We start from the raw sequence: 25284 nt of genomic DNA on the forward strand, positions 1-25284 counted from the left end.
CCAGACTTTGACGTAACTACGTAGTTGTCTGTGACTGCTGCCCGTTTGAAGGCTAGAAAATGTGGAGGAAAATGCGTGCAGCCAAGCAGATGCCGAGATTAGGTAAGCCCCGAGAGGCTCTTATCGAGGGTTCAGGCTAGGTGCTTGTCCCCCGCGCTTAGTGGGCTCACCGCTGGAGGCCCAAGGGATGAAGGCCGGACCTGGGCTGGCCTGGTCCAGGCGCTGAGCGAGTAAGCGGGAGGCAACTTTTCTCGCTCCCGTCTCGCGACATTCAACTTGAACTCTACCACCGCAACTCAACTTTCTCGTCTTCATTCCCACAAGTTTCGCATCTTCTTCTACATATATCAAAATGGGCGGCGCTAACCGAGAAGGTCAGTCGTCTCCTCCAGATCCCTCTCTTCAACCCCTCCAAGATCGCAGAGCTGACCCCTCCGAATCATCACAGGCGGCAAGGTCAAGCCCTTGAAGCAGGCCAAGAAGGCCCAGAAGGACCTCGACGACGACGACAAGGCCTTCCTCGAGAAGAAGCGCGCTGGTACGAGACCTCCTCCGAACCCCACGAAATGCGCTGCAAGAAGATCATTCACTGACATGCCTCGACAACAGACGAGAAGGCCCGCAAGGAGCTTGCGGCCAAGGCTGGCGGCAAGAAGGGACCCCTCAACACCGGCGGCCAGGGTATCAAGAAGAGCGGCAAGAAATAAGCGTTTCCTCGCTAAACTGAACACGAGACCGAGCGCCGTTGGGTACTCATTGGCGTGAGAGAGAGCATTCACCAGCCGGCTTTGTTTTGGAGTTTTAGAACATTTGGCGCCTGCGTGCTGAACGATACACCCTGCGCGATGGCTAACGAGAGAAATGAATTCTATGCTGACAACCTACGCGAGACTGACTTTTTTAGTTTGACTGTTTCCTGTGATGTTTCTGCTCGTATAGTTTGATTGCTGCGGTCAAGAGTCTCCTGCTCTGGACCCCTGTATTAGTGCTCAAACCACTCAAATGCTCCAGCCAACGTGTCGCCGTTAAACCTCCAATGCTCTTTAAACAAGCCATCATAACCTGCATCTTGAAAAATCAGGGTCTTGAATGGCGAGAGTGGGCCTTCTACGACGATTCTAGACGCCTTCTTCCACGTCAGACTAGCCTCGGAAGCACGTTGCGCGTTCTTTCTTTTCCCATGTGCTCGTCCCAACAAATCCACCCCCTGGTCAACAACACAACAAGAAAGCGGCTCCATCTTGAGGCGACAAGGTGGAACTCGTCAGTTCGCCGTGTATAAGTAAAGAGCTGCGTCCTTCATAATCATTAGTATTTGGACCGTCTCCCTCATAGTTCAAGTCCCGCGGTACCTTGCATAAAAAAGTCTGGATAGCTTCATCATGACGGACAACACCGAACCCTCCGGCGTCCGCAACCGGCGCCCATCTTCAGCAGACTCCCTGCTATCAGCCGCCAAGAGCTTCGAGTCCAAACTCGAGCACTCGCTCCTCATCCTCTGGGATGACCTCCCTGCTTGGCGCCGCGACAACGCCTTCATCCTCTCGGGCTACCGGCAGTCCCGCGGGTCCTACACGCACTCGCTGCGCTCCCTCTTCTACCTGCACAACGAGTCCGTTAATATCTGGTCGCACCTCCTCGGGGCTGCGGTGGCACTCATAGGCGCGGCGTATGTGGACCGAGTGGTCCGTCCGCGGTATGCGACCGCCAATGTCACTGATGTGGCCGTGTTTGCGTGCTTCTTTGGAGGAGCCGTGGTGTGTCTGGGTATGAGCGCTACCTTTCATACCTTGTCAAACCATAGCGAGACTGTGGCAAAATGGGGAAACAAGTTGGATTACACGGGAATCGTGGCTTTGATCGTGGGGAGTTATGTTCCTGCGCTCTATTATGGATTCTTCTGTCATCCCTATCTGACGAGGGCGTATCTTTCTTTGGTAAGTGGACATTACTACCCTGATGGATCAATGTTGCTGATGGGACTAGATTTGTACTCTTGGACTTGGCTGTGCTATTGTATCGTGGGTTGAGCGTTTCCGCACCCCTAGATGGAGGCCCTATCGAACCATGATGTTTGTTGGCCTCGGTCTCTCGGGTGTGGTCCCTATCATCCAGGGTGCTTTCATCTACGGCATCCAGGGTCTTGAGGACCGTATGAGTCTGAGCTGGACCGCCCTGCATGGTGCTATGTACATCTTTGGTGCCTTCCTCTATGCGGTATGTCTGCTCATCATGTTGAGTATACGGTTGACTAACTCTGATTAGACTCGCTGGCCCGAGAGAACCGCTCCCGGAATGTTCGATATCTGGGGAAGCTCGCATCAGATCTTCCACTTCTTTGTCATCCTTGCGGCTGCCACTCACTTCTATGGCATGGCCAAGGCGTTCGACTACCACCACACCGTCCTGGGATCTCAGTGCATCGGGGAATGATTGACTTATTCCTCCGGTTCTGCCAGCCCGAGATCCATGACCCTGACGAGCCCCGATGCCATGGCCGCCGCTGCCCAGCACCCGTATTCTTCGTTTGGATTCCACTCGGCCACTGTCACCCTTGTCAACGGCTCATAAATAATGGCCCTCGTTGGATCCGTGGCTGCGCCTGCGTCGTCATCGTCGGCTGCAGCCGCGTCGCTCTCCTTCTTCTTCGGCTTCTTTCCTTTCTTGATAGGCGGCTTGTAGTTTGATTGCTTGTTGAGGTTTCGCTCCAGGATAAACCCTTGCGCTATCCTGGCAACTCCTCGTGCCGCAGCAGGCGAGCCAGCAGGGAATAATTTGGCGGGCCGGTGTTCGTGATGGAAGACCCGGATGCGATCTGTGGGTTCACGCCTTGTGGTAAAGAGCTCGACCTGGGGATTAATTGACCAGAGAGAACCGTCCAGGGAACCCACAAGGAGGTATGGATGTGTCCGTCCAACAGCGAGACAAGAAGGGAAGCTTTCTCCCGTGAAGACACGACGGGCAACCGGAAATTGGGAGTGATGCATGAATCCAATATGCGTGTTGAGAACACCGGCTGAGGGATACATGGAGTAAAAGCCCAGCATGTGGTCGCTGTACCCAAGCAGGTTCGGCTGCGTGCCAACTGTAAGACTCTGAACCTCGGTGGATTCGTGACTCGGAGCTCGGAGGTCAATGAGTCTGACGGTTCCTCCGACAGGGGTGGAGGCTATGAGATAGGGCATAGCTGGGTATCCTGACACGAGGTCAACGACGATGTTGTGGTGGACGGGATGTCGAGAGAGTAGGCGGTTGGGACGGATAGACCAGATAGAGATGGAACCATCCGTATAGCCAACCACGAGTCGATTAAAGTTGATCCATGTCAGAGCTGTTGCTTTGATGTCTTCGTCAGGAAACCCAAAGCATGCCACAGGCTCTTGGACCTTCTCTGGAAGCCAGTTAGCAGAGTTACAGCTAAGGAAGCAATAGACTTGCCATAGTCTCCCTCCCCATCGTCACCGGCGTCGACAACGTAAACATTCCCATCATCGCAAAGCACAGCCAAGAACCCACAAGCCGGACTCCATTTGACCCTTCGCGCACGCCCATACTCCAAGCATATCGTCTTGCGCAGAGTCGGTTTCCGCGACGATGGCCGAGCAAACCCGTCTTCCTGCCTTTCGCCCACAAACTCCCAAAGCTGAACAGTACCGTACTTTTGAAAGTCGGGCTTCATGGACTCTTGCTCGTAGTCGTAGTGCTCCTGGTCAGAGTGCGGGATGACGCAGAGCGCAAGAAGCTGCGGCGCGTTGGCGCTGTGGAGCGGTGCCCAGTCCATGCTGGTGACGATGCCGCCTGTATCAAACATCCATCCCGCAGCTGCGCTGGGTTCGTCTTCCTCTGATATGGGCAGCCCGTTTTGTGAGATTGGGTATGCGTCTCCGGGCTCGAATTTGACCTCTTGCTGAGACGTGAGCGGTCCCATCAACACCGGCATCGCCTCTCGTCGAAACTGATACAGCTGAGCTTCCTCCGGGGGTAGTCGCACTCGCGAGTCGGCGTCCGGCAAACTTTCCCTCACACGTTCATACCAGTGTTCAGCGTTGTAAGCCTCTCGCTCAAAGAAGTTGGGCGACCAGACGCCCCTGTTCTTCTGTCCGTCCTCGCCCTTCGCTTTTGGAGGCAGCGCTGTCCAGTCCATCCACCGGTCCAGCATACCCTGCACCATCTTGATGCCATCTTCGTGCCGTCCGTACCATGCTTCAATAAGTGGACGTCCCTTGACGCCACGGTCATAAGGTCCCCAGTACGACCTCACGATGCGGCCATCCGCCACAGGCTCGACATCAAGATAACCGGTCAGGCCAGCAGCGCGCACATTGAACGGTCGAATGGGCTTTATCCGCTGGCGCGCGAACCTATCGGGAATGCCGTCGGGTTCACTGACGAAGCCTTCAGACTCGAGAGCCTCTTCCTCAAGCGCGAGCTCTTCCTCTTCAGCGCTTTCCTCGGCGGCGGCGGTCACGTCAAAGTTGTCATCGTCTTCAGCGTTCGCGGCGCGCTTGAGAATTTCATCATCAGAACTGCCTTCAAAGTCGTACTTTTCAACAGTGTACCGTTTGGTGCGATTGGATTTGCGGGTTCTCATTGTGAGGTGCGAGGAGGAGCTTGCAGTGTCAAAGTTCAGTTGCGCTGGTGAAGAAGGTGGGGCTTGTGCTTTGGTGTAAAAACTGCCCGACTTCTCACGACGCACTCTCATAGAGGACGCCGATAAAGAGGAAACATCGCCAATAAATTCAAGAATTAAGTCTCGCTAGAAACTTAAACAATATGGTAGACCAGTATATCTATTCATCCCCAATAATTCATGCACCATGCCGGCCTTGCAAGGTTACTTGTGGACTCCTCGACAGTCAAAGTCCAACTTGTCGACCTCAAGACAGTCGAGACACAACCCTACAAAGTTCTCATTCAAGCCGCGCAACCGCCTCAATAACGCCATGTAAATTGGAATAGCATTTGGCGAAGTTCTGTTGAAGGAGCGCTCCGCTGGAAAACTAGTTTCGATTTTCAGGATCTGTGAGGTCAGGTCGCTGATCGAGTAGTCGTTGCCGACGCTGTGTAGGCCGGGGTTCCTCGAGTAGGAATCCAACACCCCTCTGAGTAGTCGATAGTATGGTATAATGTCCGAGGACATTTCATTATCCGAGTGGCCATTATTGAACCGGGCCATCAGCTCGGCATTGATGAACTTTGTAATCCTCCGCATCATGGTTGCTCGCATTTCTTCTAAGGCACCTGGACAGATGGCACGGTTTAGCATGGAATGGAGAAGAGGAGCGCAAGACTCACATGCTAGCTTGTAGATAGTTCCATGAGGAACTGAGTCGCAGATATGCTGCTCGTTCTGAGTAGCGAGGGACATGAATGACCCCCCATGGTTGAGGACGAGAGATCGACTGAAGAGTTGAAAGAGCTCTTGGGACTTGATTTGGTGGCATATGATCATGAGAAGAAAGTGGTTGAGAGTTGGATCGGGGACATATTTTCTGGCCCAAAATTCCATGGAAAGGAAAACCGAGTCGATGAGATTGTACTTGTCGGCAATCTGGAGGACTCGCATAAGCACTTCTTCGGATGGCCAGTACTGTGTGGTGCTGGCTTGGCGATGGATAGCGATGCAGATGAGCTTGAAGGCCTCGAAATCATCACCGGGAAGAGGAATCTCGACTGGCAGCCCGCTAGCCGCAGCATCATGGAGCATCTGACCTTCTCTGAAATGACCTGCCAACATGGCGGAGAAGACGGGAGAGGCACTCTTCATGATGCTCGATTGAACCTGGACCTTGTCGGTTCCCCCACCGAGGACGAAGATGACATCTCCATCAGGAGCGACGCGCTCAAACATCCCTTCCTCTCTGGCGAGGCTTCTCCCGGACGGCGAATCGTCGCCTCGTTTGCGCTTGTGGGCGGGACTAGGCGCGCTCATGTTTAAGAAGAGGTCGTGAAGCTGGGCGATGTAAGAGGTAGCATGAACGGATTGGGTGAAGTGGGGGAACATTAAGGCATTCACGTTGGGCGACGGCATGAAGACAGGTGACAGCTCTGTCAACACCCTGCCCTGCTTGGCAAAATTTCGAGCTAGGATCGGTTTGAATGTTTTGTGAGGAAATCTCCATCCGTTTGTTTATTAAATGATATGGGCGTATCGGATCGGATACACATCAGATAAATCGATCGTGATCCATACCTCCATGACAATTAAGCCCAATCGTTGTGCACGAGATATCGGATACCTGAGGAACAAGATACTTATTATCATAATTATGGTATGATGAAAAGTAGGTAATGACCAGGAGATCCCGACTTCTAAATTTATTGTAATTACGAGACAAGAATGATCAGCATGGATGATGTTGCGGTTCGCATCGATGTCGATAATGGCCGAGGGCAAGCCCCGAGCAGGGACAGAGCTGGCTCTGAGCTGAGCCTCAATGGCCTCGATCTGTCTGTCCAGCTGAGAAATGCGATTTTTGACCGAATTCAACATGTTTTCCCTCCCGGTCATCTCCATCTCCGCCATAGCCTTGCGGCTTTGAGCCGCTTGCAACACCCTCCTCTCCTCAATCCACTTGTCTTTGCCCTTCTCCAGCTCATCCACTGCCGTTGCTAGCTCTTTCTTGGAGCTGGCTTTGTCGGTTGTATCGTTCTCGGCGAGCTTCTTTCGTGCCGCTGAGACCTTCTTCTCAAGCTCGTAAAGCTCTTTCGTAGTCTTCTGGAGATTCTCGTCGGCCGTCTTCTCCTTCGACGTATACTCTGTCCTTCTGTTCCAATTTCTCTTTGGCACCATCGAGCCTTGCTTTGGCATCGGTCAATTCCGTTTCGTATGCTTTAATCCTCTTCTTGGCCTCGGGATACGTGTCGGAAGCTGCAGCTTTGGCTTGATCAAGCTTCAAGTTGAGTTCAGTAACCGTTTTCTGGCAGTCGGTAACCTCCTTCTGAAGGCTAGCAAGTCCTTCTTCTTCCCCATCCTTGAACCTCTGTGATTTGTGTTAGTACCACTTGTTTGCAAAAGTAGCGTGAAGGGCGTGCTCACCGTCTCCTAGGTCGAGTATGCATACTTCATGCGTCTCAGGTTCTTCAGTTTCATGCGCAAGAGGCCTGGGTCAATCGGGTTGCGGTTCTTGAAGTCCAGTGCCTTTGCGCGGGAGAGATATGCCCTTTGCATGGATTTGTCAGTAAAGTACACCAAGTGATGGTCGGGGTACCATCGAAACTAACCAGTTCTTAGGCTCGAGGGTAACTGATGCCCACTCTGTACCGTCGATGGCAAGGACCATGACATCACGAATCGCTTCCTGTTCTCATGTTCTCATGCGGAATTATTAGAGCGTTTATCAGACAAACCTTAGCTTTCTCAATCCTAGCGATGATGGAGTCGCGATCCACCAAAGTTATGTTGAATGTTAGTGACTGAGTTTAGGCATGACATTGTGGGTGTACAGACCAAAAGCGTAGTCGACCTTTTGAGCAGTAGCTGCGGTACAGAAAGTTCGATAGAGGCCATGGCCTTGTTATGTTGAACCATCTGAGTTGGCCAAGGTATTACAGGCTTATATCAAAGCTAGGGATAGGCTGTATCTTGAGGCTAGCTGAAAACGCCGGGCCTCATATTCGATAATGACTTACCTCGTAGCTCCCGGCTGGGCAACAAAGCTGTTGTAAGGAATTACCAAGGATCTGATACGGTCATGTCCTATGATTTTCCGCCCCCCACAGTTTGCACGGGTACTTGAAGTCCATCCAACATTGGCTTCGATGCTGGTGGAAAGACACTATGCCAATCTTAAATCAACTTACGACCAAATGCCTAAGTATCTTAATCACATCCTATTTATTACCTTCTCTGCTTTTTAGTGAGGCTGGGTTACTTCGTTCTTTAATGATCCAGTGTTAAGGGTGCTAAATTCATCTGCTGCAGACGACGAGCTCGGGGGTCGGCGAGTGCAGAGTAGAGGTGAATGGTTGATTGTTTGCCAGCTGCCGACAGTTGGCCACCGTAACTTGCATAATAATTAGCAAATAAAATGCTTTCTGGAACCTTCGGGCTTCTCCTTGGTTTATTTTCCTGTTGCTCGCAATCACCAACACTCGCCTTTCACCACTGCCCAACCCGAGCACAAGGAGAGCATAGAAGACCAAGGTGCGCGGTTAACTACGCACAGGGTTACTTGATACTGATTCACTCTCAAGGACTCAAACTGCACGATGTATGTCGTCATCTCCGGCGGGGACCTGGTCCTCGTCGTCGGCCCTGAACAACGGTGTATCCAAGTTTCCGTGGATCTCCTTCGCACCTCTTCTCCAGTATTCGATGACATGATAAGCTCTGGCCTTATCAAGACCTCAGACGGCGTTCAAGGCACGATGGAGTTACCCGATGACAACGCGCTCGCCCTTTTGCACGCTCTCAAGATCCTGTACGGCGCCGACCCAGTCATGGGGCAGCTCACGACCAAGGAGATACAGGAGGTGGCTGTCTTGGTGGACAAGTACAGGATGGCCCCTCGCTTCCAGTTCATCGGCACCTTCTGGATGCGTTCGGTCCCTGTCGATAATGAAGAATGCTGGCACTTGATGACGGCGGCTTTCTGGCTTCGACTTCGCTGCTCTTTCTTTGAAATGAGTAAGGAGCTTGCCAGGGCAAGGGATCACATGCTCTTCAAGTATGCCAACGAGACGCCGGACAAGGTGCTTGGCCTTCGACTTGGTAGTAAGTCAAGCTAGAATAAGATGGGTAGAGGAAAGGAGCTGACCTAGAACAGTGGCGATTCAACAGCTCCAGATCGAAGGAGGGTCGATGGAAATGGGTCTCTGCCTCGACTGCTTCCTGAACGCCGACGAGAACTTGATCGAGCCACGACCGAACTGCGATTTCCCGGACCGACATCTCTAGGGAGGATATTTGCATCGATGAGCTGTGTAGGAGCAAGCTGAATGAAGCAAGGGTGGATGTTGGTGCCTTGAGAGGCAGATGAGCAGAGATTCGTTTTGGCATGTCATACTGTCTGAATCGTCACATGATTCTTGTTGTACTTTGATCATTGAGCTATGATGGAGGAATGAGAACCTGGAATTCAAAAGGTGTATGGAGGCACTGGAGGAAGATAGGTAGTTGTTGAATGACGGCCCGTCCTATTTCCGTCAGCTCTTTGTCCACCCCTCTTGACTCCCTTCCTCGCATATCTCGATCAACTTCAACTATCTCGGCCCCCTGACCTCAGCCAAGAATGGACTTTCTAAACTCTCAAGAGCTCGAAGGTGAACAAGGTTTGTTTCTGTCAACTTTCACCGAAAATGATCTTGCCACGGCCTGACAGTATCCTGGTTTCGATACCCCCCTCACCCAATTTGAGCCAATCGAAAGCTTGAGCGGTTCACACGCAAATAGAGGAACAAAACGACCGCGAGGAAGAACATTTACGGTAAGTTAACGTACTTGCTTCTAGAAGTTTTCCTGTTTCATCAGTGCTAACACGAAAAGGGATGCGTAACTCGTCGTGAATGGAAAATCAAGGTAAGTAAAACCTGTGTATTTGGCATGATCGGTGCTAACAGACTCAGTGTTATGGACGTCGTCCTGTTTGCCACAACTGTCAGAGATCAAGATTTCATGTCTGTCGAGGTTTCATCGAGAACTCACGCCGCTTGATTGGAGGAGATGGCCATTATGTCTCAGAGCTAGCTGCCAAGAGCCGTCGAATCGAAAGTCACACAATTCCAACACCACCCTCGTCCGAAAACGCAACATCCAGGGAACTTGAAACATCAGTCGATAACAGTACCTAAATGGTCCCAGATGCTTTGACTGAGCGTATACGAGGAGACGGAGTGACGCCTGGTGATCCTTCTCATCGAGATCTCCTGGACTATTACCGCCACATGGTTCCTGGTGTCATGGTGCCTACCACTGACCCTTCAAGCAACCCCTGGCTGCAGATCTACTTTCCACTCGCTCTGGGAGAACCATCGACCCCTAGCCAGCTTGCTCTACGGCATGCTATAACGTCCGTAGCGGCATATCAACGTGCATATCGAGAAGGCAGGTCAAAACAAGAGGACATAAAACGGGGGTTCTATTCCCCCTGATACATCCCCTTGAACACCTCACTTTTTTTTACCAACATGGCCCCCCAACACCTTAAAAAGCCGCTCCTTAAATCGACCGTGGAATCAAACAACAAGGTGACCGAGATTGTCCAGGGCGTGATCCGGGACATCAGAGCGAATGGCGACAAAGCTGTGAGGACCTTCTCGGACAAGTTTGACAAATGGTCTCCCGCATCCTTCAAGCTATCCGGCAGTCAGGTCCAAGAATGCATTGCCCAAGTCCCCCCTCAGACCATCAAAGACATCAAGACGGCACAGGAGAATGTGCGCAAGTTCGCCGAGGTTCAGCGTGCCAGCATCAAAGATGTCGAGGTTGAGATCCAACCGGGTGTCTTTCTGGGACACAAAGACAACCCCATCAACAGAGTGCGCTCGTGAGTACTCTTGATCATTGACTAGTCGGGCTCGCTACTGACTGGCCAAGATACATCCCTGGAGGCCGGTATTCTCTACTTGCGTCTGCGCACATGGCCATCTATCTCCACAGGCAAGGTCGCTGGAGTAAACCAAGTCATTGCCTGCACGCCGCTCATCCAAGGGAAACTTCCGAATGCGACTATTGTCGGTGCTCATTTTGCGGGAGCCGACGAGATCTCTGTCATTGGCGGGACGCAAGCCATCGCTGCCATGGCCATTTGCACAGAGACGATGAAAAAGGTTGACTTTATTGCCGGGCCCGGGAATGCCTTTGTCGCTTCGCCTCAGCGACTCCTCTTTGGAGAGATTGGGATCGACCTGTTTGCTGGCCTGACTGAAGTTCTCATCATGGCTGATGAAGCTGCTGACCCCTTCACTGTGGCGACTGACTTGCTATGACAGGCGGAGCATGGCCCTGATACACCATCTGTTTTGATCACAACCCCGGAGAAGGTGGGACGCGAAACCATCAAGATTGTCGACAAGCTTCTGGAGAACCTGCCTACTTCTGAGCTGGCTGGCACGTCCTGGAGAAACTACGGCGAGGTCATCCTCGTGGACAACGTCGATGAGGCGTACAAGCTTGCAGACGAGTTCTCGAGTGAACACGTGCAGATCTTGACTGAAGGCCCCAGAGAGGCGCTCAAAAAGATATCAAACTATGGTGCACTCTTCCTCGGCGAAAAGACCTGCGTGTCGTACGGTGACAAGGTAAGGTCCCAACCCATCAACATAGAAGCAGACCCTGACTTGACGACAGTGCATCGGTACCAACCACATTCTACCAACGCGAAAGACGGGCAACTATACCGGAGGTCTCTGGGTGAGCAAGTTCCTCAAGACGCAGACGTACCAAGAGATTGTGGACGAAAGGGCGAGCGGCGAGATGGGCAGGCTCTATGGGCAGGTTCTGTGGGAGGTGTTCAAGGGCCGAGAACTTTGAGGGCCATGCCGGGTCTGGCGACTTGAGGGCGCAAAGGTATCTCGGGGATGAGTATGGATGGATCAGCGAGGCGAGGAAGATTTTGTAAAGGATTACGAATCAGCAGATTCAGTGAAGACAACAGGAAACCCCGATGTTCATCTCTCACAACGTTGCGCTCTTTCAATGTACGAAGTCTGTTGTTGTAGAAGGAAGGTAAATATGGCTTGGTGGCCGGCAGCGACTGACTCCAATGTCTCCAACACGCCTGGGCAAGCCTTCCTTACCTAGGTACACTAGCAAGTCATGAACAAACAGATTGTGCCTGTGAGGAAGATGCCCTTCTCCTCACATCAGTTCTGTTCTTCTCCATACCAACATCTATCCATCACCCCAATCCACAACATTGATACGGAGTCAACATGTCAACAGCTGAGCATAATACCAACCGCATCACTCTCCGTAAGAACACATATGCTTTGGTAGCTGGTCTTTGCCATGGACGCTGACACTCTTTAGGACCTGACAATCCGGTCCATCACAAAATCATCGAGAATGGCGACGTAATCCTCGTTATTGGCCAGGAAAGGGTCAAAATTCAGCTCTCTTCGTCTTTCCTGTGCCTCGTCTCCCCGGTGTTCAAGGCAATGCTCACCTCGCCGATGATCGAAGGCCAAAGGCTCAAGGAAAGAGGTGACAAGCCTGTCGAATACGTGCTACTAGACGACTCTGCCGAGGCAGCTCTCCACGCCTTCAAGTCCCTCTACGGATCAGACCCGCAAATGCTCAGTCTCAACCCGGACGAGATCCTCCAAGTCGCCGTGTTCGTGGATAAATGGGGTTTGGCCGAGCGATTCCAGTTTGCGGCCATGCACTGGACCATGTCGCCTCGAGCAAACTCTTACAAGCCTTCTACTCGCGATGACGCCTGGAAGCTGCTATTGGCATCATATTGGTTCAGATATGCTCCGGGCTTCTCCAATCTGAGCTTTTGGATGGTAGTAGAATTGCCTGGGCATTCGCTGTGCGAACAGGTCAACAAAATGGAAGACAGGGAGCTCGGGCTGTCCATCGCGCGTAAGTGGCATCTCCTCTTTGTTATCTCCACGGATGCAAGCTAATGACAGAAACATAGTTGGAATCGAAGAGCTGCGCAGGGTAAGGGTGAATCGCATTACAGAGACCGGTAATGGGCTATGTTTGCACTGCTTCCTGACGAAGCCCGACGACTTTATCATGAGGCAACCCAACTGCCCGATTCCACGCCAGCACATACTGTGATACCTGGGTCATCGAGTTTTCAACTTCCCAGATATGAGCGGCTATTCTTGGGTAGCTATGTTCTCTTATCCATGAGGTCAGAGTCTTCTACTGTGGGCTGAGACATGGAGGCTCAACTTCACCATACTTGCAGCCACGAACGTGTTGGAGGACAAGTACTAGATCAGTATTGATTTAGTCACAAAAAAGACTACTGAGTCAGTTTCTATCATGAACCGCCAAATGCCTGGGCATCATGCTTTGACTCTGCGCAGAACGCGATTGTCGTGTCCGAGTAGCCGACTCAGGGTAGAACCCAGTCATACGAAGACGGGCAATCGTCGTTCTTTATCCACAATCTTTCTATCCCCGGATCGTTAAAGCAACTCAAGCAAAGCCCAGTGTTTTCTAAGTCATCTCTTTCGATTTCAGTTGCTCTAAGCTCTTCAATTGCCACTGAAATCTCACACGTTAGCTACGAGCAATCAAAGGGGCAAGGATATTTGCTTACAGCAGAGCTTCAGCCCGAGGACCTGGTCTGGTATTCCCATCCCATACTTGCAGAGTGGTTCATTCTTCTGCTTGACTAAGGACCGGCTCATGACTGCAAAGCCATACTCACTCCCCAGCCAGTACGCCGCCACCAGCATCCTGAAGTCGTCCGAGATGGAGCTACAGAACAGGGCATCTGCCTTTTCGAACCACACATCGCGGGCGAGTGCGAGACGCTCAACCATGTCATACTTGTGAGCCATGAGGGCGATGTTGTAGATCTCGTCCGGCTTGAGGATATGCACGCAAGGATGCGCTCCGTACAAAAGGCTGTAGACGTTCCAGAGTGCGTCGGCATTGTCCTCCGGGAGGGCAATCTCTACTGGGCCCTGGCTTTCTCTAAGAAGGGCACCTTCTTTGAAGTTGGGACTGAGCATGGCGGCAAACACGGGCGAGGTGTTGCTGAGCAGGTGGGAAGAGAGTTGGATCTTGATCTTTTTGGGGCCGACGACGAGGATTACGTCGCCATCTGGGATGAGCTGTCTCAGGGAGGGCGCTTCATTCTCTTCTTTAGCTACTTCAGGCTCTTTTAGATGCCAGTTTTAAGCGCTTTAGCGTGACAATATTTCACCTTTACCTGGTTCTTTTCGCTTTTTGCTCTTGGGGGGTTTGCTGGTCGACATGGCGGCGTGTTGCAACCAGAGGGCGGTAGGTGATGAGTGAGGAGATGGAGAAGAGAAGAAAGAGAGAGGTGGGCTTCTTCTTAAGGCCAAATCTTAGGCAGTGATTCAGTGTTGCAAGGCTGAGCTCAAAACTGGAGGTAAACACGGTGCCGGCTGTCAGTGCCCGCCACCTGCACCCAGCCGATGAGACAATCGAGAGGGACAGCTGCCTCCGCTTCACCTCGCAGGGTATCGAGTCTGCTCAATAATATCAGGATTTCCATTGTGCGTATTAGTTTGGCAAGTGCTGTCACTGGCGACGCTCCGTTTGAGCTGTAGGGGACGGCCGAGTTGGTGGTGTTAGACAGACACTCATGATGAACATCATATCACAATACACGCAAAGGGTTAGGATAGAAGAGACTCGAAGTTATTCTTAGTAAATTGTACATGTCGACAGAATCCACGGAACATGCATTCTCCCACACAAACTTTCACTCTTCACCACTCCCAACCCTAGACGCAGCGTCCATGTTTGCTCAACCCTTTCCGCAACACTTTCGCAGAGAGAATAATACTACTTCCCCAAGATCAAGTTTCTCTTTGACTCTGGATCGGCCTCCTTCATTTATGAAGCGGGAACGTGCAATTGGCATGTTTATCCGTAAACCCAAGGTCACTCGCTTCTACCTTGTCGAAGCAGTAACGGCAGACTCCCATGCTGAGCATGCCGCGGTTTCGGAGCTCCTCTATCGCCACTGTTTACTTCGACGTTAGCCATAACTCACTTTGCGTGTGTGGGTAGCGCAGTCGGAAGAAGAGGAGATGACTTACAGCACAGCTTCAACCCAGTAATCCAGCAGGACGTCTTGGAGGCGTATCTGACAAGTGAGGAGTTTTTCTTCGTGACCAAAAGATTGCTGTAGTAGAACAGATCGCGGTCTGACTTGAACAGATACGCAGCCATCATCAAGTTCCACATGGCCTTGGCGGAGAACCCTCGATCCCGTCGGAGCCAGAAACTCTTGGCGAGCGTGAACCGCTCTACCATGCAGTATTTGTTTGCGAGAACAGCGACATCGTAGACTTGTTCGGGCGTCAGATGAGACACCGTCTCGTCTCCGCCGTAGAGAGCACCGAAGGCATTCTAGACCGTTTCTGGGCTGTCGTCGGGAAGTTTGATCTCAGCTGGCGCACCGTTTCTCTCGCGGAATGCTTTGCCCTCCTCAAAATCGGAGTTCAGCATGGTTTTGAATACCGGTGAGGTCTTGCAGAGCAAATGCGACGAGATCTGGATCTTCTTCTGCTCAGGACCAACGAGGAGCATGATATCGCCATCGGGAATGAGTTGCCGCAAGGCGGGTTCAGCGGGCTCTGGGTGATTATTAGTGCTGGTCGCCCCAGAATAAACACGCAAGAATCTCACTGGAGCTTTCGTGTTTATGCTCTTTCAGGTCGTCTTTGGCGATGTCTTTGGAGGCCATCGTGAGCAGGTGCGGTTGCGGCTTTGGGGAGGCAGATTGGTGGGTGGAGGAGTGAAGAAGCGAAGAGAAGCCTCCGACACGGGGTTGTTGTTGATAAGTTCGAAACGTTTGATAGACAGACAATGAGAGGGAAAAGAGCCGGAGGTGCGGTTGTTACGGGAAAGGGCTTGACAGCGGGTGCCAGGTGACGGGCAGTGATTCACTGCACAGCCTGACCCCCCATATGCCACTAACCCCCAACGAATGAATCAAAGCACTGTGCAAGAGCTTTGATTTCTGATGATAATTTCAGAAATTAAACCGTTTGGTAGCATGTTGCATCTTGGCTGGTTTCGTGAGTGTCCGTATGTAGTCAATGTGTTCCACTCACACTCCTCGACTCGGGGGTTAAAGCAAACGCCAGTAATTACATAGTCCCATCCCAAAGATACTTAATTAAAGGGGTTAAACTGATCGCCGATATCATTAAAGAAAACAGCCTCGAGCGTGGAAGATGACAGAAGTTTACGCGAAGCCCCTGAGTCAACGATCAAGAACCGGTTGCTACCTTCTTCGGTGGTACTTTCGGAGCCGGATCTGTGACGGATGAAAAGGTGGAACTTGGCATGGTGCTTGCTAGAACACCAAGTACCGTGCGAAGCTCCCGTCGCATGCAGCCGTGCCATGATTGTCTTGCAGTCGGGAGGGTGCCAGCTGCCGACGGCTGCCAGCGTTGGCCCAACCAGGTAGGGTCTTGGCAAATGGTCCTAGCATATCTAACGAGACCGTCTTTAAAGAGTTTTTCATACATTTCTTGATCCTCGAAGTCGTTATGACGCTGTTGGGAGGTTGCCGTCGCAGATATGTCCTGCTGTGTGCTTGGTGGGAGGTAGGCACCCGGTTTTCTTGTCGTTTTCCTACGAAAGGACCAACATCCTGGTGCCTCATTTCCAGATATCAGTAGCTAATGATTGCACACAAAAGTAAACACATGTCCCTTCTTTGACGCGAAACAGTTGGCAAGTCTTGAATCCCATGTAGTCGCGGAGTTGAGGTCGAGAATGATAGCCGATGATTATCCGCGCTGCCCATCATCACACCAAGCTCACGGGTCCAACTCCAGCTTCAACAAGATAATCCTCTAAAATCAATATCATGGGTGAACCACAAAGGACAGGAAGTCAAGGGCATTCTCGGAATAAGTCTGTCACCAAGAGTACGTCTCCAAATTTTACACCAGTGTCGCACGTTGCCGCGTTCAAACTCCCGCATATCAGGGGGCACGTCATCTCAATCGACAGCTATGCTTAACAGCTCGGCTGTGAACCGGCGCACCTCAGCTAACTCGACTCAGCACGACCACGGTCCTCTACTAAAGGACCTCTCGATGTCGACGAGTGAGACTTGTTCCTTCAACACCTTAGCGTCATCTAACTTCTTCAGTGACCCTCTAACGACTCACCAACCCGCGGCTGTCGCTGCTCACCGAGCATCAACTCATCGACCCAGGATCTCATCACCACTTCCTCGATCCTCCACAGGAACCCCTGTATCTCAACTCGGCGAGGCCAAAGCAAAGGACTTCTCTTTTCTCCTTCGCCCAGAGATCTACCACCCCCTCACTCCTCTCAACGTGCCGGTAGCATTCCGCAACTCGCAGAAGCAGCCGAGCCCCGAGGCGCCTCTCGAAGAGCTCCTCGCCAACGGCCACTTCAGAGCGGCTGCTATCGCTGCCGTCCAAGAACTGACGGGCTCAGGTGCCAGCGGAGGAATAGATCCTACGGATTCCGCCAAAATCTTTAGCCTGCTTTACACTCGCTTGGCATGTCTGACCCTGATTGATGCGACCCCCTTGGCTGCTCAAGAGGTAAAGGCCTTGGAGGATCTCAACGATATCAGAAAGTATGTCGATGAGACAACAGGAGAACACCTGGTACCTTGGGAGCTCCGCGTCCTCAATGTGCGCCTTCAGGCCCTCGGCTTCGGTGACGCTCGACGAGCTGTCATGAGCTACCACGACCTCGCCAGAGAAGCCCGTGACCGGATCGCCAAGGCAGCAGCCCAGCATGACAACTCGGTCACAGAGCTCTGGAAAGCTCGTCTCAGTGATCTTGGTATCCAAGTCGCCGGCGCACTCATCGAGTTGGAAGACCTTACGGGCGCAGCGCACCACTTGAGCACCCTGCGGGACAGGGGCGATGGAAGGATGACACTGTCAAAAGCGTTGTTGTGGCTTCACCTTGGAGACGCCGATAGCGCGAGAGCGTGTGCGCGCCAGGTTTCTGCAAGCGATGAGAATGCCGAGAAGCTCATCACAGCGCTCTGCGATATGGCAGACGGCGAGTATGAAAGTGCGTTGGAGAATTGGAAGGAGTTGAAGGAGACTATGGACGACGAGATGGTTGGCGTCAACACGGCTGTGTGTCTGTTGTATCTTGGCAGGATCCAGGAGGTAAGTTCTCTGGTGCCCATTGTGTCGACACGAGCTAATAATCTCCAGGGACGAGAGATACTTGAGGAGCTGGTTGAATCGGGACTGTCATCGCATACTCTCTTGTTCAACCTGTCGACTATGTACGAGCTGTGTACGGAGAAGCACCGGAACCTCAAGCTCAAGTTGACGGAGAGGGTTGCAGCGATGGAGGTGTCGTCTGCTGGATGGGAGAAGACAAACAGTGACTTTAAGCTGTAGTGACGATTAATATGAAACACTAACTACCCTGAGTTCTACACTGTGGTTGTGATGTTCTTGAAGGGGGGTCGGTGGCAGACAAGCAATAACGCTACATCTGTACTGGAGACCACACTAGTAGGCAAGTCTGTCATTCTCGCAACACTCAGCTAACCCGTAATTACAACTTGACAAGTACCTTTCATAATGCCATCAGTGTAGCCTGTATCTCTACCACGGTGATGTAAGCCAGCGCCGTGTCCGAGGCTCCCTGTCCGGAGCTACCCCACATTCCGGGCCGAAGCCGTCTGGAGCCTCGGCACAGATGGTACAATACAACGTCACTCATCGCCTTGATCCAGAAGCTGGTCCAGTATTTCATTAGACGCTTGCACGTTTCCCTTTCGCCACTATCTTCAAGTCTTGGGACCTCGTAAACTACATTCGCAATGTCGGATCGCGTCAACCAACTCGCTGGCCACCTCAACTACCCCAAGGGCATGTTGGCTGGCCAAGTGGCCATCATCACTGGAAGTGGACAAGGCATTGGCGCCGAGGCAGCGAGACTATTTGCCAACGAGGGAGCGAAGGTTGTTGTTGCAGACATCGACGCTGGTGAGATCCTCACATCATACTTTCACTCCGTCGAAAACTAACACTCAACAGACAAATGCAACGCTGTCGCTGAGAGCATCAAGTCCAATGGCGGCCAAGCCATTGCTGTCCCTGGAGATGTCCTCAAGGCAGACTACATTGATGCCCTCATCAAGCGCGCCGCCGAGTTTGGCGATGGCAAGATCAATATCATCGTCAACAACGCCGGTTACACCTGGGACGGCGTCATCCACAAGATGACAGACAAGCAGTGGGACACCATCATCGCCCTGCACTGCACCGCGCCTTTCACACTCGTCCGCGCCGCGGCTCCTTACTTCCGCGTGAAGGATGGGGCTCCCCGCTGTATTGTCAACATTTCGTCGACATCTGGTGTGCATGGTAACGCTGGGCAGCTCAACTATGCACTTGCCAAGGCTGGTGTCACGGGCTTTACGAAGACTATTGCAAAGGAATGGGGCCCTATGTTTGGCGTGAGGGCGAATACCGTTGCGTTTGGGCACATCTCTACAAGGCTGACAGCGGCCAAGGAGGATGGAGCCTTTGTGAAAGGACCAGATGGTGAGAAGATTGCTTTGGGAATCCCGAGTAAGCAGAAGCAGGCCGCGGGAGATGCTGCACACGCAGACATTCCGCTGAGAAGGCCAGGAACTGCAACAGAGGCGGCGAGCAGTATTCTAGCCGTAGCCAGTCCCCTGTTCTCGTATGTTACAGGGCAGACGATCATGGTGACAGGAGGGAGAAACATGTAGATGAAAACATCTGGCCGGATATCACGACAACAAGAGCGGTTCACATGAAGGCGCTGAAGAAATGTGGTATTAGATTAAACGGTACTATTCTTCCCGCCGAAACGCCCCCATCCAACAAGATGTGCTCCATTTGTAAATATCATTGATCCTCATCATATTCTTACACCTTGAGCCACAGGTTGAAGACACCCTGAGCGTACTGGACGATCTCGTCACCACCCAGCTTGCTCTCACCGTACAGACGGTCGACGAACGAGATGGGCACCTCGGCGACAGTGCAGCCCATGGCCTTGGCGCGCACCATCATCTCCATCTGGAAGCTGTATCCCTTGCTCTCGGTGCTGGAGATGACCTTTTCGAGGACGGATCGCTTGTACAGACGGAAGCTACCAGTCAGGTCGCTAACGCCAGGTCGGAGCACAGTATCGGCGAACAGGTTGGCGCCACGGCTGACAAACTTGCGCTTGAGGTCCCAGCCGTAAACACCGCCATCACCAGCATAGCGGGTGCCAGTGACAATGTCGTAGTTGCCCTTCTCCTGGACGGCCACCATCTGGGGGATGAACTTGGGGTGGTGCGAGAAGTCGGCGTCCATGATGATGACAAAGTTGCCGGTAACGAACTGCAGGCCGTGGACGTAGGCCGTTCCGAGGCCAAGCTTGCCGGTTCGGGTCTTGAGGACGACGTGGGGGAGTAGGCCTCGACGAGCTGGAGGGCGACTTCTTGGGTTCCATCGGGGGAGCCGTCGTCAACGATGATGAGTTCCCATTCGAGGTTGCTAGAAGAGTCAGATTGCGCTCTTGAAAGTATAGAGATCATTAAGTGTACATACTTCTCAGTGAACATGCGGTTCAACAACCAGGTCATGATGGGGAGGTTCTTGCGCTCATTGTAGGTCGGCAGGATAACCGAGTACTTGTTCGCTTTGGAGGCCATCGTGACGGTGGTGATGGGGTGATGAGGAGGATTATTTGATGGGGAAAAAATGGGATATTACAAAAGAAGTCTCACAAAGAGTCGAAAGGGTATCGCAAGCGACAAAAGAGCGTGGAAAGTCGGTTGATCGCGTTGATGGCTCGTTTCTTCGCGTCGAGCCACTCTCTCAGGGGACACCTTGAAGCTGGCTGGTGATGGTGGAGGATGACTAAGCCGCCGCGATCAGAGACAGATTGCAGATTCAGAGCCCCTGAGTTTAGGTGTGGCTAGTGAGCGTCAGCCCCAGAGCCTGTGGCGGTGCAGGTACCTCAGCTGCCCCGATGCCGGTTCGCTTCGCTAACACCGTCGTAACATTCACCATGCAAGCCATGGAACCACCAGCTTTTCCCATCAGAGATGGTCAGCTTGAGATCACACGGGATCATTTCCCGCTCAGCCGGGGCATTCAGCCCTCAATGGCCGATACGAACTGACCTTGCCCATCAACCAGAATCTTGACCATCTCCCTAACACCCAGTTCATGTCTGCCAGAGCCGCGAATGCCCGTCATGCCCAGCTTCATCTGCAGCTCCCTCAGCAATTGGCAACAACAGCATAACAGCAGCACATCATCGACGCGTCTCCGTCTCTGACTGGTTCCGGCGCTCGCCCCTCCTCTTTCCCAGATCGGTGGCTTGGGGTCTCGGGCTGCCGGCCCACCATGCTTTTCCCCGCAACTTCATAGCTCCATCCAACTCCGTCTCGATCGTCAGAGTTCACACCGTCCCTCTCAGCAGACACTCGGGCAGTTCTCACAGTCCGCGGCATCGCAGCTCCTCTGGCTCGTCTAGGCCACGGCACTGTGCCAGGGTTGTCCTCGTCCAGTGACGAAAAGGCGCTGCTTTAACCCAATGCAGTCATGGGGAAACGAGGGGCCTTGCCTTGTCCGCCCGACTCGGAGAGCTACTCGAGCTGAGCACTCGCCGGTAGGTTACTCGCCCGCGAGTTTACCGTGACGAGGAACCTCTGGGGAGACGGGCTTGTGCCACCCTCCGCTTCGGAGCTCCCCAGAGCTACTGTACCTAGGTAGGTACGGTACAGTAATCTATCCTGGCGCGAGGGTCAAGCAAGTCTCGCCCTCTCGTCCCTTCCCAGCTGTGGAACCGTCGTGACCTCGTGCGCTCCCAGCCAACCTCACTCCCATCCTTTGTGGCTCATCCCAACTTGACCTCTCTTCCTCCATCTTCATCGTGAAGCATCGCCTAGCTCTTGCGACTCTAGAACATCATCCCAGGCATCATCCGTACCCATTGTTAGCTCCCTCGTGTCGCGCGCACTTCAGCTTGTAAGCCAGACTCGAGTTGCGACAACAGTCCTTACGTCATCATCATGTCGGACGGCATCGCTCCAGCTATAGACAAAGGTATATCCCATCTTCAGCCATCGCAATGGCCTTGTTTCCATCGCGTATGCCTTGAGGTTATGCAATTGGCCTGTCCGCGATGCGACAAGACCCCTTCGTGTCCATCCGCGTTCACTCAAGAACACAGCTGACCTCTCTCAGTCGGCGCGCCTGACCCCAAGGCTCCCGAAGCCGAGGCTGCTGCTCCCACCATGGACACCACAACAGCTCCTTCGGAGCCCGCCAAGTCGGAGAATAGCAAGCCTGCTGGCCTGAATGTCCCTGCGCCCAAGCCTGTCGAGGTAATGTCGGTCCCAGAGACGCCCATCAACAACCGGACCCCAGCGGGCGGCACGCCGAGACCCGAGCTAAACATTGAGGAGGAATCCAAGGAACCGCCCAAGAACGAGGACGAAGTCGCCTTCATCACCACGGGTGTCGAGACGGGATCCGCCCCAGCTGTCTCGGCCCCGAAGGATACCACTATGACAGACAAGCCTGCCGATGACAAGCCCACCGAGGCGGCAACTAACGGCGCCAGCAAGCCCAGTGCTGACGACGTCACTGAGGCGGCCGCGGGAGAGAAGCGCAAACTTGATGAAGCGGCGCCAGCAACTAACGGTGCAGCCCCCGCCGTGGCAGAGAAGGCCGAGCCGGAGGAGCGCGCCAAGAAGGCCCGGGTCGAGGACGTCGCGGACGAGCCTACGGCCACCGAAACCCCTACAAACGGCAAGGGCACCAAGGCCAAGAAGGAGAAGAAGGCTCCTCCCGCTGTCGGCAAGACGGCTCGAAAGACGCGGAGTCAGGGTCCCGTCGAGGCTGAATAAGTTTAGTTTCTTTCCTTCTGAAGCGTCATTGTACCTCAGCCTGTCATGGCTTCCACGTTTCTATGAGTGATGGCTTCATGTACAGTTGAGTTTGGGGAATGGTTGGCGAAAATGGCAGGGTTGGTTATGGGAACAGGGCAATTTCCCGAGGTCTGCCTGCGTTTCGGTTTGGTTGTATATTTGCTTTGGTAGTAACCATTTGTTCCACGTTGTGTTTTCAGTCTATGTGGTATGTCGACATTTTTGGCACTGAAAGCGGTTCTGGCGACGATGGTTGTTTTCTGCTTCACCCTTGTCTCGTTATATGACGACTACTAGATGAAAACCCATGATTCACAGCCATGTCCTAACGGAAAGCGAAGGGAACCAAAACTTGATGATCAGCAGGTGGACGGAGCACTGGTATATGGATCGATCTCTGGACTTCTGAAACGACGCAATGGCAGACTCTGCAGGCTACCCTGAGGCCTCAAGTCAGCAGCACCAAATCAATTGGAAACCGGTCACGCTGAACGCCAGATCTGGTTTCACCAAGCATGATGAACTTTGAATACGAAACCCGACCTAATAGATCGGTTTCCGTCCACCAATCCGCCGTGCCCAATTCCTCCCGCCCAGGGGCCTCCGACCGGGTTTCTCGGGGCTGATCCAACGGCCGATAATGCCATCCCCAGCCCGGTTTCGCATGGAGAAGTGGAGGACCGTGTCGTCATGCTGCCCCCCCCCCTTCCCTCCCTCCGCAACGGTCTTGTCGAAAAAGAAGTCGAGGGAAATCATTGCGGTGGAGGAACGTTGCGTGGACACAGCCACGGGAAGAGTTCTACTACGTAGCAGATCACGTCTTGTAACGGAATCGCATCGTTCCGAAGATGTGTGTCATCGGGGTCAGTTCACGCACGAAGAATAATATCGAAGGAACCTGAGGTAAGCTGAGAATGAAGGGAAGCTGACCCTTGCTCATATGATGTCTTGTAGGGAGTTATGAGCTGACGAGGGAAACATCTGACACCGATTACTTGTTACTTCCTATGTATAGGGTGTAGGAATGCTAGACTTGCAAATACCGTACATGCTCATCGGCACTTGTAATCATGGCAGAGCCAGACGAGACACCGAATACCAGTATTCTCCATCCTTTACCCACCAGTGTAAAACAGGGTGCTAACCGGCACGAAGAGCGAGACGCTGACGCCAGTCTCCACCGAGACGTAATGGCAGCGCGACTATACGGTTGTAGTGATGCGTTCTTTGAGGCGGCTACGTGTGGAATCCTAGTCCTAGGCCTCTCTAGTGCTCCACGCGTCGCTTGCTGGTTCGACCATGTCGCCTTGTTACCCCTGGGCCCAGACAGGCGGTCTTGTCAGATCGGTCGAGATTCTAGCGTGACACAGGAGAGACTGAAAAGAGAAAAAGAAAAGGGCTTGCTAAGTGCGTCGTCCGAACGCGTCCTTGCAATTGCGAACCACTGAATGGCCAGCGAGTCATGATCAAGAAGAAAAAAAAAGTCCTAGAGGTGTTTTCCCACTTTGATCGTGAGGGCTGTTTCAAGTTACAACAAGCTTCAGTAGCTCGACGGGTCCCTCTTGGTTCAGACACCCAGAACGTACGAGAACATGGATGTTTCCCGATTTGTCTGGTCTTGTTTTTCTTGGGTGCGATCGATTGCGTGTCTAGGACTCTACTAGGAAAACCCGGACTGTTCTTGTCGGTATTGTGGGATGGTGGCGAAAAAAAAAGTGAACTACCTATGTAGTCTACGTCTTTGAAGCAATTGTCGATGCCTGAATGCTGAACCTCGAGGGATGGGGAATTTGAGGCGCTTTGGGCGTCAGCTTCGGAATAGTTTGGAATGAGACAAGTTGCTTTTTTACTCAGGTTCCGGACGGATTGCGTCTTCCTTGTCTTGAAAAGGGTCTGCCGTCAAAGAAGTTGTTCGTCTTAGACAACAACTTGAACACAACGAAAAAGGGTGCTTAAACCATCGATCGTCAGTGTCGAGTCCAGCTTCGATTTACAGCAGATGGATCTCTTTCTGAAAGAATCCAGAGACCATCTCATCACTTTCCTCATCTGGATTAACAACACTGCAACGCCGGCATACCCCATGCATGTCTCGCATGGTAGGTCTTCGTATTTCTCAACAACAAAAACAGCGTTACAGCCAATTCACTCTCACCCAGCAGAGACCGACCAGAAAAAAAAAGAACCATGCAGGGGTAAAGGCCTCCAGGGCGTGGCGAGTCCAAGCCAGTGGAGGGCGACGATTGGCTGCGAGGCCATCCCAGAGACTTTCGGGCCCTGAATGTGCTAAAAAGGGTCCCCACCACAGCGGGTCTGAGGCGTCAAAAATAGCAATGGGACACCCCGCGGAGGCCGCGACAAAGAGGGTGAGCTGGCGGGTGTGGGTTGTGTTGTACCTGTAGCTGGCTAGAAACCTGCTGCTGGCAAGGGCCACAACTGCGTGCCGTATGGTGCGAGTAGCGCTGGGGGCGAATCAGGGCCTTGATTTACGTGCGAGTACCGGGGGAGCTTGCTAGAAAATTTTGGCGGGGGGTACAGTACTTGGGCTTGGAGCGTTGTGTTGTGTTGGTGGTCTCGGCGGCCCGGTTGAATGACTGGAACTTTGTCCATGATTGAGGGTGTGCCTGAGAGTGAGATGCACTGTGTCATGCCGTGCAACGTGTGGTGCATTATTGGTGCGGGAAACGCCATCTGCACTGTACAATCGGTCACGCCAAGCCATCCCGTTGATGGCTTCCCCCCAAAATGTCCC

At 52.8% G+C, this 25284-nt stretch overlaps 12 protein-coding genes across 12 annotated transcripts; 8 read left to right on the forward strand and 4 right to left on the reverse strand.

Moving 5' to 3' along the window:
- Window positions 1-352: 352 nt before the first annotated feature.
- Window positions 353-707, forward strand: MRS44_009376 (uncharacterized protein; the record flags this gene model as incomplete). Its single annotated transcript, XM_046277759.2, has 3 exons — window positions 353-374; window positions 449-538; window positions 610-707. The coding sequence occupies 3 exons, from the start codon at window positions 353-355 to the stop codon at window positions 705-707; spliced, it is 210 nt and encodes a 69-aa protein (XP_046125406.1).
- Window positions 708-1382: 675 nt separating this feature from the next.
- On the forward strand, window positions 1383-2433 carry MRS44_009377 (uncharacterized protein; the record flags this gene model as incomplete). The annotated part of the gene is made up of 3 exons (XM_046281684.2): window positions 1383-1937; window positions 1987-2217; window positions 2266-2433. 3 exons carry the CDS (start codon window positions 1383-1385, stop codon window positions 2431-2433), a joined length of 954 nt encoding a protein of 317 aa, XP_046125405.2.
- A 2401-nt stretch (window positions 2434-4834) lies between these two features.
- On the reverse strand, window positions 4835-7283 carry MRS44_009378 (uncharacterized protein; the record flags this gene model as incomplete). Its single annotated transcript, XM_065621271.1, has 5 exons — window positions 4835-6084; window positions 6337-6718; window positions 6759-6981; window positions 7065-7163; window positions 7225-7283. 5 exons carry the CDS (start codon window positions 7281-7283, stop codon window positions 4835-4837), a joined length of 2013 nt encoding a protein of 670 aa, XP_065477343.1.
- Window positions 7284-8211: 928 nt separating this feature from the next.
- Window positions 8212-8899, forward strand: MRS44_009379 (uncharacterized protein; the record flags this gene model as incomplete). Its single annotated transcript, XM_046271686.2, has 2 exons — window positions 8212-8716; window positions 8769-8899. 2 exons carry the CDS (start codon window positions 8212-8214, stop codon window positions 8897-8899), a joined length of 636 nt encoding a protein of 211 aa, XP_046125402.1.
- Window positions 8900-10128: 1229 nt separating this feature from the next.
- Window positions 10129-11473, forward strand: MRS44_009380 (uncharacterized protein; the record flags this gene model as incomplete). Its single annotated transcript, XM_065621272.1, has 4 exons — window positions 10129-10443; window positions 10513-10869; window positions 10933-11241; window positions 11291-11473. The coding sequence occupies 4 exons, from the start codon at window positions 10129-10131 to the stop codon at window positions 11471-11473; spliced, it is 1164 nt and encodes a 387-aa protein (XP_065477344.1).
- Window positions 11474-11874: 401 nt separating this feature from the next.
- Window positions 11875-12733, forward strand: MRS44_009381 (uncharacterized protein; the record flags this gene model as incomplete). The annotated part of the gene is made up of 3 exons (XM_046281683.1): window positions 11875-11914; window positions 11972-12529; window positions 12588-12733. The coding sequence occupies 3 exons, from the start codon at window positions 11875-11877 to the stop codon at window positions 12731-12733; spliced, it is 744 nt and encodes a 247-aa protein (XP_046125400.1).
- A 464-nt stretch (window positions 12734-13197) lies between these two features.
- Window positions 13198-13887, reverse strand: MRS44_009382 (uncharacterized protein; the record flags this gene model as incomplete). The annotated part of the gene is made up of 2 exons (XM_046281682.2): window positions 13198-13790; window positions 13842-13887. The coding sequence occupies 2 exons, from the start codon at window positions 13885-13887 to the stop codon at window positions 13198-13200; spliced, it is 639 nt and encodes a 212-aa protein (XP_046125399.2).
- A 1126-nt stretch (window positions 13888-15013) lies between these two features.
- Window positions 15014-15350, reverse strand: MRS44_009383 (uncharacterized protein; the record flags this gene model as incomplete). Its single annotated transcript, XM_046281681.2, has 2 exons — window positions 15014-15240; window positions 15293-15350. The coding sequence occupies 2 exons, from the start codon at window positions 15348-15350 to the stop codon at window positions 15014-15016; spliced, it is 285 nt and encodes a 94-aa protein (XP_046125398.2).
- Window positions 15351-16632: 1282 nt separating this feature from the next.
- On the forward strand, window positions 16633-18021 carry MRS44_009384 (uncharacterized protein; the record flags this gene model as incomplete). Its single annotated transcript, XM_065621273.1, has 2 exons — window positions 16633-17781; window positions 17830-18021. 2 exons carry the CDS (start codon window positions 16633-16635, stop codon window positions 18019-18021), a joined length of 1341 nt encoding a protein of 446 aa, XP_065477345.1.
- A 428-nt stretch (window positions 18022-18449) lies between these two features.
- Window positions 18450-19367, forward strand: MRS44_009385 (uncharacterized protein; the record flags this gene model as incomplete). The annotated part of the gene is made up of 2 exons (XM_046277755.2): window positions 18450-18615; window positions 18667-19367. The coding sequence occupies 2 exons, from the start codon at window positions 18450-18452 to the stop codon at window positions 19365-19367; spliced, it is 867 nt and encodes a 288-aa protein (XP_046125396.1).
- Window positions 19368-19527: 160 nt separating this feature from the next.
- On the reverse strand, window positions 19528-20303 carry MRS44_009386 (uncharacterized protein; the record flags this gene model as incomplete). The annotated part of the gene is made up of 2 exons (XM_065621274.1): window positions 19528-20086; window positions 20200-20303. The coding sequence occupies 2 exons, from the start codon at window positions 20301-20303 to the stop codon at window positions 19528-19530; spliced, it is 663 nt and encodes a 220-aa protein (XP_065477346.1).
- A 1368-nt stretch (window positions 20304-21671) lies between these two features.
- MRS44_009387 (uncharacterized protein) lies at window positions 21672-22511 on the forward strand (the record flags this gene model as incomplete). The annotated part of the gene is made up of 2 exons (XM_065621275.1): window positions 21672-21705; window positions 21847-22511. 2 exons carry the CDS (start codon window positions 21672-21674, stop codon window positions 22509-22511), a joined length of 699 nt encoding a protein of 232 aa, XP_065477347.1.
- Window positions 22512-25284: the final 2773 nt, after the last annotated feature.

The sequence above is a fragment of the Fusarium solani genome, assembly GCF_023522795.1.
Source record: "Fusarium solani strain SB1 chromosome Unknown bctg00000005, whole genome shotgun sequence".
NCBI lineage: Eukaryota > Fungi > Ascomycota > Sordariomycetes > Hypocreales > Nectriaceae > Fusarium > Fusarium solani.